At 37.4% G+C, this 13,866-nt stretch overlaps 1 protein-coding gene across 5 annotated transcripts in view; it reads left to right on the top strand.

Annotated features, from left to right (window-relative positions):
* The window catches only part of ATG7 (autophagy related 7), a 234,381-nt gene that overhangs the window by 106,440 nt on the left and 114,075 nt on the right, over positions 1 to 13,866 (top strand). For all 5 annotated transcript variants that reach the window (XM_055343913.1, XM_055343912.1, XM_055343911.1 and 2 more), the window contains one exon: positions 5,675 to 5,797. In XM_055343913.1, the coding sequence (XP_055199888.1) occupies positions 5,675 to 5,797 (123 nt within the window). The remainder of the gene's footprint in view (positions 1 to 5,674; positions 5,798 to 13,866) is intronic.

Genomic DNA, 13,866 nt, shown 5'->3' with positions numbered 1-13,866 from the left:
GGCCTTATAAATCCTGCCTATGTCCAATTAAAGTAAGTTAACAGCAGCAGATTTAATTAGATTGATAGCAGGCAGCCTGGGTGGCTCAGCAGTTTAGTGCCACCTTCAGCCCAGGGCCTGATCCTGGAGACCCAGGATCGAGTCCCACGTCGGGCTCCCTACATGGAGCCTGCTTCTCCCTCTGCCTGTGTCTCTGCCTCTCTCATGTGCGCTCTCTGTCTCTCATGAATAAATAAATAAATCTTTAAAAGAAAAATAATTAGATTGATAGCTATATGTTTCCATCTGAAGCTGTTTTCTCATCCATTATTTGCTTTATATCACTGAGATATATAAAACAGAAACAAAGTTATCCAGCATGTGGTTAATAGTTGGAAATGCCGTCAACCCTCAGTTATTATGGATAGTATGAGCATTTCCTTCAGTTCTTTTGGCAACTTAGTGTGCCTGGGAAGTGGGATCAGAATATAAAAGGGAAGAAAAGATCATAGGGAGTGGAATTAATCAGGCAAGACTTGATGCAGGAGCTGGTACTTGAGCTGAACTTTGATGGAAGTGAAAGATCTCCCTTGGAGGAAGACTGGAGGTCACTCTCAGTGGTTAACACCAAGAAGGATTAAGAAAGGAGCTGGGAGCAGTAAATGTGGGACAGTAGTTTTAAGGGCTGCTGAAATCAGAGCTTGCTTTCTTCCTCTTTGATTCTTTTTTATTATGGTGAGAGAAATCCCAAACACCAAGAGACAGAAACTGATCAGGGGTTTCCTGGTCTTATTAGTGATGTTTCCAGCTTGTTATCCAAAGTGGGGCTTCTCCACTCTGGAATGGCTCCCTTAGCAACAGAACTGGAAAACAGAGGAGTTTGCCCTCCTTGGAGCAAAGCCTCTGCAGACTACTGGGTAACCGTCCATCAGATGGGAGTGTTTTGACCCTTCTTTGTGGATTCTTAGAGGATGGGAATCAGAGGTCCTGGTAGCTTCCAGCCATAATCTTTTATTACCCAATCTGGGATATTGGGCTAGCTTTCCCTGAATATTTTAGAGATCATGGCACATGTAGATTTTTAAATCATTTGGAGTAAGTAAATACAATTTCTAAACAACAGAGACTTTGAATAAGAGGTTGCAGACACTGCATGAAAATACATAAGCTAAAAGAAGAAAACACATAAGCTTTTTTTTTTTTTTTTTTTGGTTGGGTACTCAGTTCCTGTATTCTTGTTTAAAAATAGGCAAGAGTTGTAGACCATGAATCTCTTCTTCTCGAGAAATGGAAATCATTGTGTGGTATTATCAGGAGATCTTATACCCTGTGAAAGGCATTCTTCAGAGAATTGTCCAAAGTTGGAAGGTTCTAGAGGGACTTAAATGCCTACCTGGGGGGGTAAGGTTTGATCTAGTAAAGAGCTGAGAATTTCAGCACGAGAACGAATACTCCTAAAACCATGACTTAAGAGAGTCTACTATCTTTGTCCAGCAGTATGCATGAGACATGAATAAAGTTAACCTAGCCTTATAAAACAGTTAAGTAAGGAAAATCATGTTCATCAGGAAAGGATCTATATCTTTATATACAAAGAGTCATTATTATTTCTCTACTTAGCAAACTCTCCCAGTACCTTTAGAGTACTTACACTCTATCAAAATGGAGTAAGTACACTTCTCAGGACCATGTATTTTTTAATTACTTAGGAGGTGCACTATGTTTTATGTAGACTGACATGTTGTTGCAACGCCCAAATTTATTGTGATAGTATCTTTTTGGGGGTGAGGAGTAATTTAAAACACATTTTCCCCTTTAAGAAGGTCAAACTATAGGGCAAAATATCCTTGTACCTTTTATAAGCTGCTTATACTCCTAACACAGATTAACTTCCCAGCACATAAAGGGAATACTAGAAAACCCTTGCATGATTAAATATGCCTCTGGAGGATTAAGTTTTTCCACATACTTTTGAAGCCAGAGCTATGAATAATGTTTCAGCATTAAACTTTCTGTATGTCTTGATTATGGGGGAGGGTTTTGCTCCAACTGTTCTTGCTGTTAGTTTTTCTGCTATTCAGATTTGCAGCACTGCAAAATTATCTGTGGAAACATAGACTTGAAATCTGAAAGGTTGATTAAGGTACAACAAAGTATCATCTCTGGAATTATTCTAATTTTTTTCAAAGTTTTTATCCATTTTTCAAACCTGTTTCTTCTTTTTCCTTACTGAAAACCTGGCACAAAGTAGCTAATTAGTGAGCTTAGTGGTTCAGAAATAAGTGATCACTAAGCACATAGTATTTATCATTTTGAAAAAGATCACTTAATTTTCATGCATATTTTTCTAAGATAAAATTCTTTCTTGCAAGTAAAATTCTTTACTCCTGAGGGATTCAGTTACTAAGTGCCTTTTTATCCAGGTGTTGGGTTGTCAGGTTAATTTACTGGGGTTCATCAGCCAAAGGCTTTGCTTTGTGTACCTTGAGGCATACTGATCACCCTTTGCTACTCTGTGGTTGCCAGTGTATCTCTACCTTCCAGTCTGTAGGTCCTACCTTACCATCCTTGGCTTTCTTCATTGGTACTCAGCAGCCCCTTGATTTATTTGACCTCTCTTTTACCTTTATCTTTTCAATGCCCAAGTTTAGATGAGTCCTTTACCACATTTCTCCCAAAACTTGTATTTTCTGTCCTGAGAAAGGGCTTCCATTTCCTTTCTTGCATTTCCCACACAGCTGTCCCAGACCATCACCACCGTCCTGAAGCTCCATGGTCCACCCCATCCCCTTTTCTGGCAGCAGACCTTGCTGCCTGCTTTCAGACTCCAGGGCTTCTCACCCCCACCTCCCTACTTTTCTAACTTAACACTACAGGTGCTTTGTTTCCTGCTAAAGGAGGGCTGCTCCTCCTAGCTCCAGCTTCATCAGGGCTTCAGAGTTCTTTCTCTTCTTCTGAGACCTTTCTCCAGCACTGGGGGAAAAAACAGAGATTTTAATATTCAAATAAGTAATACATTTACATGGTTTTAAAAATTCAAGTAGTATAAAAGAATTTACAGAGGTAACTACTTGACACCAGTTGTGTGTGTGTATATTATTCCAGAGATCTTATATGCATGAACAAGCATACACATAGGTAAATTTCCCTTTCTTCCTCTTTCCTCCTCTATCTTTATTTTTAAAACATTAATAGTAGACACATGGTGTGGACATTGCTTTTAATATTTCTGCATGTCTTGTGGAAATAAGTTTACATCAATACTATAGAGCTACCTCATTCTTTTAATTATGCCCTTGATTGTAAATACACCATAATTTTGTTAACCAGCCCCCTAATAAAGAGTAGCTGCTTCTAATCTTTTGTTATTGCAAACAGTATTTCAGTGAGCATCATTACATGTTGATTTTTTTTTTTTTACTCATGGACAACTATATCTGTATGAAAAATCTTTGAAGTGGAATTGTTGCATCAAAGGGTTTATACATTTTCATTTCTTTATGGAGGAATTTTTAAAAATTGTTTTCTATTTCTTATTTTGCTTCTCCAGCATTTCTATTCATGTCCATTGATTTCTCAGATTTATCTTCAGTGTCTACTTTTTGATACATTCATCTCTATTTCTTCTGAGTTCCGAGAGAATTCTTGAGACATTCTGGTTCACTGTTTCCTTTCTAACATTCACAATTCCTGTGATCTTTGAATTTTTAAATATGATAATCATTATTTTGTTCGCTTCTAAGAACTCATACATTCTCATATTGTTCACCTATCAAGACTGCAGGCCTTTGGGATCCCTGGGTGGCGCAGCGGTTTGGCGCCTGCCTTTGGCCCAGGGCGCGATTCTGGAGACCCGGGATCGAATCCCGTGTCGGGCTCCCGGTGCATGGAGCCTGCTTCTCCCTCTGCCTGTGTCTCTGCCTCTCTCCCTCTCTCTCTGTGTGACTATCATAAATAAATTAAAAAAAAATTAAAAAAAAAAGACTGCAGGCCTTTAATCTTTTCATCAAAGGACAACATGTTATACAAAAAAAGTGCTTGATGCCTTTTCATAAAGCACACCAACACCCAGATAAAGAAACAAATGTTGTCAGTATCTGGAGCCTTCCTTGTTCCTCTTCCAGTTACAGTCCCTCCATGAGTAACCACTCTCCTGATCTAGATTCATTTTGCCTGTTCTTTTTTTAATTTTATTTATAAAAATGTAACCATACAGTAAATATTGCTTCTCTCTTCTTTAACATGATGTTTGTAAGAATTATCTATATTGTTGCAGGTAGGTATAGTTTGTTTTCATTGCTAAGTAGTATTCCATTGCATGAATATGCCAGTTTGTTCATTCATTCTACTATTGATGGACGCCTGAGTAGTACCTAGTTTGGACTATCATGAGTAGTGCTGCTATGGACACTTTGGGTCTTCTGATGCACAACTGTATACCTTTTTTGTAGATTATTATATTAATATATTTATATATTATATATGTTATATATATGTGTATAAAATCATGTCTAGGAGTATAATTGCTTGATCACAGGGCATATAAATGTTAAGCCTCTAAATCGCTTTCTCATTTTGCACTCCCCTGAGAATCCTAGTTGTTCTACATTCTTGCCAGTACTTGGTATCTTCTTTTTCATTTTAGCCATTTTTGTGTGTAAAAAGTTGGATTTCATTATGGTCTTAGTTTTCATTTCCCTAATCACTTGTAATGTTGAGAGCAACTTTTCATATGTTTATTGGCCATTTAGGTATCCTCTTTTGTGACATGCCTGGTGAAATTTATTTTTACATTTTTAAGGTATTCTGCTTTATATATATATATATATATATATATATATATATATATATATATATATATATATATGGTTAGCCAGTAGATCACATTTCCCACCCATTTATCCCTCTCTTTGCCTTTATCCTTTTTAATTTTTTTCTTGACTCTTTTCTGGCTTGTTATCTTTTTCCTTAACAAGTGAACATTAGAAGTAGGTAACCCCAGGGGCACCTGGGTGACTCAGTGGTTGAGCATCTGCCTTTGGCTCAGGTTGTAATCCAAGGGTCCTGGGATCGAGTTCTACATTGGGCTTCCTGCAGGAAGCCTTCTCCCTCTGCCTATGTCTCTGTCTCTTTCTCTGTGTCTCTCATGAGTAAATAAATAAAATCTTTAAAAAAAAAAAAGTAGGTAACCTCAGCTTTTCTGGGAATTTTAGTGAATTTGCATGAGACTTAAATTTTATTTGAAAAAATTGTCATCCGAACTGGAAGACAATGTCATGGTTTCTAAAACGAGAAAAATGATAAATACTAAGCCCTCCCAGTTTTTGCCCACCAGATTGCATTATTATCCCCATATTTAATTCTAGTTTTAGTTTCATTTTTGACAGGTGCTTGTAGAAGTGAAAATATTGTAATATGCTTTTAAAACCTGCAACCTCGGGAACCCTGGGTGGCGCAGCGGTTTGGCGCCTGCCTTTGGCCCAGGGCGCGATCCTGGAGACCCGGGATCAAATCCCACATCGGGCTCCTGGTGCATGGAGCCTGCTTCTCCCTCTGCCTATGTCTCTGCCTCTCTCTCTCTCTCTCTCTCTCTCTCTCTGTGAGACTATAATAAATAAAACAAAATTAAAAAAAATTAAAAAAAAATAAAAATAAAACCTGCAACCTCTTTTTAAAAATTATAAATGTTTTACAGGTTCTTGATCAATATGAACAAGAAGGATTTAATTTCCTAGCGAAGGTGTTTAATTCTTCACATTCCTTCTTAGAAGATTTGACTGGTCTCACATTGCTGCATCAAGAGACCCAAGCTGCTGAGGTAAGAATAAAGAAAGCTCTCTGTACTGAGGACTGGTGTGTTTGAAACCTACTTGATACTCAGGTTTATGGAAAAGTAAGGAAGCAGTTAATTATGATGTTTTTCCTTACAAACATTGCTAAATAATTTTTCTAATTATCAGAGAAGGAGGAACCTTTTCAATTGCTGGATGTTGATGTGTGCAGATTGTTATATAGTAGGTGCCCAATCCACATAATTAAAGGGAGTAAAGGTTATGGATTTTCAAGCACCTCTGGTCCTCTCTAAAGACTAGCATGCCTGTGGCCATGGGAGAGTTGGCTCTGATGTCCACACATCAGAATGTAAGACAGTAAAGACAAGGGCTCTGGCCATGTTCTTCAGAGAGGATATGCCTGGCTTTTATTTCATAATTAGATACATCTTCTGAGGTCACTGAACTCTACTCTAAAATGGCTTCCCCAGGGATCCCTGGGTGGCTCAGCGGTTTAGCGCCTGCCTTTGGCCCAGGGCGCGATCCTGGAGATCCGGGATCGAATCCCACGTCGGGCTCCTGGTGCATGGAGCCAGCTTCTCTCTCTGCCTGTGTCTCTGCCTCTCTCTCTCTCTCTCTGTGACTATCATAAATAAATAAAAAAAAATTAAAAAAAATAAAATAAAATGGCTTCCCCAGTCACAATCTGAGAAAATTATGCTTTGTCAATTAGAATATATTGCAGATCTTAATTTCTTGTGTAGAAGTTCTTAGGAGAAATGTAGCCTGTCTTAGCATTTCCACAAGCTACATAAAGAAAGCCTTGAGTGCCTGTGTCATGATGGAGTGGAACACTTGCAAAGATGCCATTAGTTCTATTGTCCTCTTTATGGATTACCATCCCATTCCCCCCCTCCTGGGGTTATGTGTCTTCCCCATTGGGGCAGTCCCCAGTAGTCAGTGAATAGACATTCAGACCCAATACTAGACTAGCTGATGGCAAACTAAGGCCGCTGTTTGAAAGATTGGAGCTAGTAGCACTAAGGAAAAGAGGAACTACCAGAGTCATATCCTCTGAGGCTTTCAGCAGATGGAGGTGAGAGTTTTAGGCACAACAGAGAAGCAAGATACTACATCTCAAGTACTACTTCTAAGACTGGAATAATTTCTGGGATGCCCGACTGGCTCAGTTGGAAGAGCATGCAACTCTTGAGCTGGGGGTCATGCATTTGAGCCGCACATGGGGTGTAAAGATTATTTAAATAAATAAAGCTTTAAAAAAAAACCCTTGAAACTAGTTCTTCTTTAACTTGCCTTGGTGTCCTCTGGGCATTCAGTAGTAGTAGTATTCCACTTATAACCAATAGTTAGATCTACATATTGTCTCATAGCTTCAGTTTCAGAAGATGAATGGCATCTCTGCTGAACTTACAGAGACTTGAGATTTTTCCCTAGAACTGTGACTGGTTCCCAGACACAGTTCAGAACATTATGTTGCTCATGGCCTCCTTTTTATCCTTTGAGTAGCATTGTACTTACTGCCTGATGATGAGGTAAAAATAACTTAAAGATGTTTTCAACCATGCAATTCGTTGACTAGTTTGCTGAAGGAATATTTCTCTACCCAGCTAGAAATAATTCATATACTTCTCTTTCATTGGCTAGATGAATTGCAACTTAAAATTGACCCCAAATTTCACTAATTAAAACAGAGCAGATGCTAGGATAATGGGCAGGTTCCTTGATGAAATCTGGTTTATTTTACATTTGAGTTGGTCAAACATTAATAGCTTTTTCAAAGACCCAGAAAGAGAAGGGGAAGTTTAAGAGAACAATAGTGACTAAATAGATGGTGGGGCAGGAGGGGACATGGTTTCATCCACAAGTCTGTTTTCTTTTTGAAGTTATCCTCTACTAAATTATATTTATAGTTTTGGAATCATAAGCTGCACATCCAATTTTTGATTAGAGATGGTAGACTGGTTGGCCTGTGAGCCAGATATGGCTTGCAGGTGTGTTTTGTTTGGCCTGCCCTGTGTGTTAAATTCTGAATAAAGTCAACATTTAAAACTAAGGAGTTTTACATAAAAAAATCTGAATTTTCCCATTTCCAACTTTGAAAATACCAGATCTGGCAAGCCTAGGCCTGCATTTCCTAATAGTGATGGTTAGCTGGAGCCAGGATGCAAATTTTGTAGATAAATAATGTACTTTATATGAAATTTAAAGATGTAAAAAATATTCTGCATGAAAAGGAAATCTACACTTGTCCCTTACCACCTAGTTTCCTTTCTAGAGACAAATACTGTTGTTGCTTTTTTACCCAAAGTTATTTTTTAAGTGATATTCTCCATTTAAACAATGTTCTCAAGTGAATGACCCTAACAAAGGTATTAGAATTTGCAATCCTGGGGCAGCCCCCGTGGCCCAGTGGTTTAGCACCGCCTTCAGCCCAGGGCCTGATCCTGGGGACCTGGGATCCAGTCCCACAGCAGGCTCCCTGCATGGAGCCTGCTTCTCCCTCTGCCTGTGTCTCTGCTTCTTTCTCTCTCTGTGTCTGTCATGAATAAATAAATAAAATCTTTAAAAAAAAAAAAAAGAATTTGCAATCCTTATCTTAGAAAAGGATCATTCTTTTTCCTTTTTGTTTTTTAAGATTTTATTTATTTATTCATAAGAGACACAGAGAAAGAGGCAGAAACATAGGCAGAGGGAAAAGCAGGCTCCCTGTGAGGAGCCCAATGCAGGACTTGATTCCAGGACCCTGGGATCACGACCTGAGCTGAAGGCAGGTACTCAAACACTGAGCTACCCAGGTGTCCCCATTATTTTTCTTAAAAAGCTTTAAATGGGGCTGTAGGTTTTTTTTTTTTAATTAAAAAAATTCTTGTCATTTTATTTCCTCTTATTTTCTATCATAGTAAGTGTACTCTTTCATCCCCCACCCCCATTTCACCCATGCCTCCACCTACCTCCCCTCTGGTAACCATCAGTTTTTTATAGTTAAGAGTCTGTTTCTCAGTTTCTCTCTCTCTCTCTCTCTCTTTTTTTTTTTTTTGTTTGTTTTTGTTTCATTATTTAAGTTCCACATATGACTGAGATCATATGCATATTGGTATTTGCCTTTTTCTGTCTGACTTATTTCACTTAGCATTATATTTTCTTGATCTATTCATGTTGTTGCAAATGGCAAGATTTCATTCTTTTTTTTTCATGGCTGAATCATATTCCACTGTAATTTTACCACATCCTCTTTATCCATTTATCTGTCAGTGGATACTTGGGCTGCTTCTGTAGTTTGGCTATTATAAATAATGATGCAGTAACCATAGGAGTACATGTATCCCTTTCAATTAGCATATTTTATTTTTGGGGTAAATACCCAGTAGTGTGATTAATAGATTGTAGGATAATCCTATTTTTAATTTTTTGAGGAATCTCTATAATTTCCATAGTGACTCCATCAGTTTCCATTCCTACCATCATTGCATGAGGGTTCCTTTTTCTCCATATCCTTGCCAACACTTGCTGTTTCTTATGTTTTTTATTTTAGCCATTCTGACAGATGTGAGGTAATATATCATTGTGGTTTTGATTTGCATTTCCCTGATGATGAGTGATATTGAGCATCTTTTGATATGTCTATTAACCATCTGGATGTCTTCTTTGAAGAAATGTCCATGTCTTCTGCCCATTTTTAAATTGGATTATTTGGTTTTGGGGTATTAAGTTGTATCAGTTCTTTATATATTTTGCATACTAACCCGTTATTGAATATGTGATTTGCAAATATCTTCTTACATTTGTAGATTGTTTCCTTAGTATTGTAGAGTGTTTCCTTCACTGTGCAGGAGCTTCTTATTTTGGTGTAAACCCAATAGTTTATTTTTGCTTTTATTTTCCTTGCCTCGAATATAAAAATTAGTGAAACAGAATAAAGGGAAAGGAGAGAAAATAGGTGAAAATATCAGTGAGGGTGACAAAACATGAGAGACACCTTACTCTGGGAAATGAATACGGGGTAGTGGAAGGGGAGGTGGGCAGGGGGCTGGGGTGACTGGGTGATGGGCACTGAGGGGGGCACTTGGCAGGATGAGCACTGGGTGTTATCTATATGTTGGCAAATTGAACTCCAATAAAAAAAATTTTTAAAGAAAATATTTTCCTTGCCTCAAGAGACATATCTAGAAAATGTTGCTATATTCCATATTGGAGAGATTACTATCTGTGCTCTTGTCAAGGATTTTTATGATTTCAGGTCTCACATTTAGATCTGCAATCCATTTTAAGTTTATTCTTGTGTAGGGTGAAAGAAAATGATCCAGTTTCATTCTTTTTCATGTTGCTATCCAGTTTTCCCAAAACCATTTGTTGAAGAGATTTTTTTTCCCATTGTATATTCATTCCCCCTTTGTTGAAGATTGTATAATGGGTTTATTTCTGAGGTGTGTGTGTGTGTGTGTGTGTGTGTGTGTGTGTGTTTAAAGGTTTTATTTATTTATTCATGAGAGACACGGAAAGAGAGAGAGGCAGAGACACAGGCAGAGGGAGAGGCAGGCTCCATGCAGGGAGCCCGACGGGGAAGTCGATCCCGAGTCTCCAGGATCACCCCCTGGGCCAAAGGCAGCGCCAAACTGCTGAGCCACCCAGGCTTCCTTATTTCTGAGTTTTCTATTCCACTGATCTGTTTCTTTTTTTATGCCAGTACCATACTGTTTTAACTGCTACGACTTTGTAATGTAACTTGAAACATGGAATTGTGATACCAATTTTGCTTTTCTTTTTCAAGATTGGTTTGGCTATTTGGGGTCTTTTGTGGTTCTATACAAATTTTAGGAATGTTTAGGGGTGCCTGGGTGGCTCAGTTGGTTAAGCATCTGACTCTAGATTTTTGGCTTGGGTCATGATTTCAGGGTCATTGGATTGAGCTTTGCATTGGGTTCTGTGCTCAGTGCAGAGTTTGGCTGGGTTTCTCTCTCTCCTTCTCCCAACCTCCCACCAAAATAAATACATAAAATCTTTTTTTTTTTTTTAATTTAGGATTGTTTTATTTCTGTGAAAAATGCTATTGGTATTTTGATAGGGATTGTACTAAATCTGTAGATTGCTTTAGGGAGTATAGACATTTTAATGATAGTTGTTTTTCCAACCCATGAGCATGAAATGTCTTTCCATTTCTTTGTATCATCTTGAATTTCTTTTATTAGTATTTTTTATGGTTTTCAGAGTTCAGGTCTTTCACCTCCTTGGTTAAGTTTATTCCTAGATATTTTATTGTTTTTCATGCAATTGTAAATGGGGTTGTTTTCTTCATTTCTCTTTCTGCTGCTGTATTATTAGTGTATAGAAACGCAATAGATTTCTGTACATTGATTTTTGTATCCTGTGGACTTTACTGAATTCATTTATCACTTCTAGTAGTTTTTTGATGGAGTCTTTGGGTTTTCTGCATAGAGTATCGTGTAATCTGCAAATAGTGAGTTTTACCTCTTCCTTAACAATTTGGATGTCTTTTATTTCTTTAGTTGTCTAATTGCTGTGGCTAGGACTTCTAGTACTATATTGAATAAAAGTGGTGAGAGTGGCTATCTTTGTCTTATTTGTGCCCTTAGGGGAAAAGCTCTTGGTTTTTCACCATTGAGTATGATATTGGCTGTGGGCTTTTAATATAAGGCCTTTATTATGTTAAGATAGATTTCCTCTAGACCTACTCTGCAGAGGGTTTTATTTTTTTTTATCATGAAGGGATGTTATACTTCATCAAATACTTTTTCTTCATCTGTTGAAATGATCATATGGTTTTTATCCTTTCTCTTATTGATGTGTTGTATCATATTGATTGTTTTGTGAATATTAAACCAGCCTCACATCCCAGTAATAAATCCCACTTATTCATGCTGTATGATTTTTCTAAATATATTTTTGAATTCTATTTGCTAATATTTTGTTGAGGATTTTTACATCTATATCCCTGAGACATGTTTGCCTATAGTTCCCAATTTTGTGGTGTTTGTTTCTGGTTTTGGTATTAGGGTGCTCCTGGCCTCAAAGAGTGAATTTGAAAGTTTTCCTTTCTCATATTTTTGGGAATAAGTATTAACACTTCTTTAAATATTTGATAGAATTCATCTCTGAAGCTGTCTAGTCCTGGACTTTTGTTTGTTGGGAGTTTTTAGATTACTGATTCAATTTCTTTGCTGGTAATCAGTCTGTTCAAATTTTCTTTTTATTCCTGCTTCATTTTGGGGAGGCCGTATGTTTCTCAGAATTTATCCGTGTCTTCTGAGCTATCCGATTTGTTGATATATAGGTTTTCATAATAGTCTGTTACAATTGTTATTCTGTTACTTTTGTGGTATTGGTGGCGGTTTCTCCTCTTTCATTAGTGATTTTGTTTAAATTGATTTTTCTCTCTCTTTTTTGAAATGAGTCTGACTAGAAGTTTATCCATTTTGTTGATCTTTTTAAAGAACCAGCTTCTGTTTTCATTGATCTGTTCTATTCTTTTAATTTCTGCATCACTTATCTGCTCTAGTCCTTATTATTTCCTTCCTTTTGCTGGGTTCGGGTTTTGTTTGTTCTTTTTTCTAGCTCCTTTAGGGATAAGGTTAGGTTGTTTATTTGAGATTTTTTTTTGCTTCCTGAGGTAGGCCTGTATTACTATAAACTTCCCTCTTAGAACCACTTTGCTATATCCCAGAGATTTTGGACCATTGTGTTTTCATTTTTGTTTCCATGTAATTTTCAATTTCTTGTTTGATTTCTTAGTTGACCCATTCATTGTTTTAGTAGCATGTTATTTAACCTCCATGTGTTTGTGCTCTTTCCAGAATTTTTTTTTTTTTTTTTTTTTTTGTGGTTGATTTCTAGATTCATAGCAGTGTGGTCAGAAAAGATACATGGTATGATTTTGATTTTTTTTTAATTCATTGAGACTTGTTCTGTGACCTAATATATGATCTATTCTGGAGAATGTTCTGTGTGCACTTGAAAAGAATGTGTATTCTGCTGTTATAGGATAGAATGTTCTGAGTTTGTCTATTAAATCCATTTGGTCCAGTGTGTCATTCAAAGCCACTATTTCCTTGTTGATTTTCTGCTTGGATGATCAAATGTAAGTGGGGTGTTAAAGTCCCCTGCTATTGTATTACTATTATTTCTTTTATGTCTGTTATTAACTGCTTTATGTATTTCAGTGCTCTAAACTGGGCTGTATTTTAAGACAAAACTCAACAGAAGGCCTCTAACAATAAAACGCATTGCCCCCTACATTATTTTACATTACTATGAAAAATATGTATGTGTGTGTAAATAAATATATATATCAAAATCTAGGTGAAGGTAGTGTTTTGATTTATGTATTTGATTCCCAATGCATTAAGAGGTATTTATTAATAAAAATACAAAATTCTTCATTCCATATAGAAAGGTCCCAATTTATTTATTTTAGCAATGCAATCAAAAATGCCCAGTTCAGGGATCCCTGGGTGGCGCAGCGGTTTGGCGCCTGCCTTTGGCCCAGGGCGCGATCCTGGAGACCCGGGATCGAATCCCACGTCGGGCTCCCGGTGCATGGAGCCTGCTTCTCCATCTGCCTGTGTCTCTGCCTCTCTCTGCTTCTCTCTCTGTGACTGTCATAAATAAAAAAAAAAAAAAAAAAAAAGAATGCCCAGTTCAGGGCAGCCCGTGTGGCTCAATGGTTTAGCGCCGCCTTCAGCCCAGGGCCTGATCCTGGAGACCCAGGATCAAGTCCCACGTTGGACTCCCTGCATGGAGCCTGCTTCTCCCTCTGCCACTTACGCTTGCTCTCTCTCTGTGTCTCTCGTTAATAAATAAAATCTTAAAAAAAAAAAAAAAAAAAAGAAAAGAAAAGAATGCCCAGTTCACATCTTGGGCTCTTTTTATGCCTCAGCATTGGAATTACAAAAGATTCAACCAGATAATTACATGTGAGTGTATCATTTTGTATGTTGTTTATAAAATATGTGTTTGTACACATACTATTTTTATAACAGGAATTACTGAACACCTTTAAAAAAATTTGATAGCAAGTCACTGTGCTGGTAACTGAATACAGAAGCTAATGAGATGAACTCATAGTCTAATATGAGAAACA

The sequence above is a fragment of the Nyctereutes procyonoides genome, unplaced genomic scaffold, assembly GCF_905146905.1.
Source record: "Nyctereutes procyonoides isolate TBG_1078 unplaced genomic scaffold, NYPRO_anot_genome, whole genome shotgun sequence".
Lineage (NCBI taxonomy): Eukaryota > Metazoa > Chordata > Mammalia > Carnivora > Canidae > Nyctereutes > Nyctereutes procyonoides.
The sequence above is the reverse complement of the archived record's forward strand: the minus strand, read 5'-3'. Positions and strand labels throughout refer to the sequence as shown.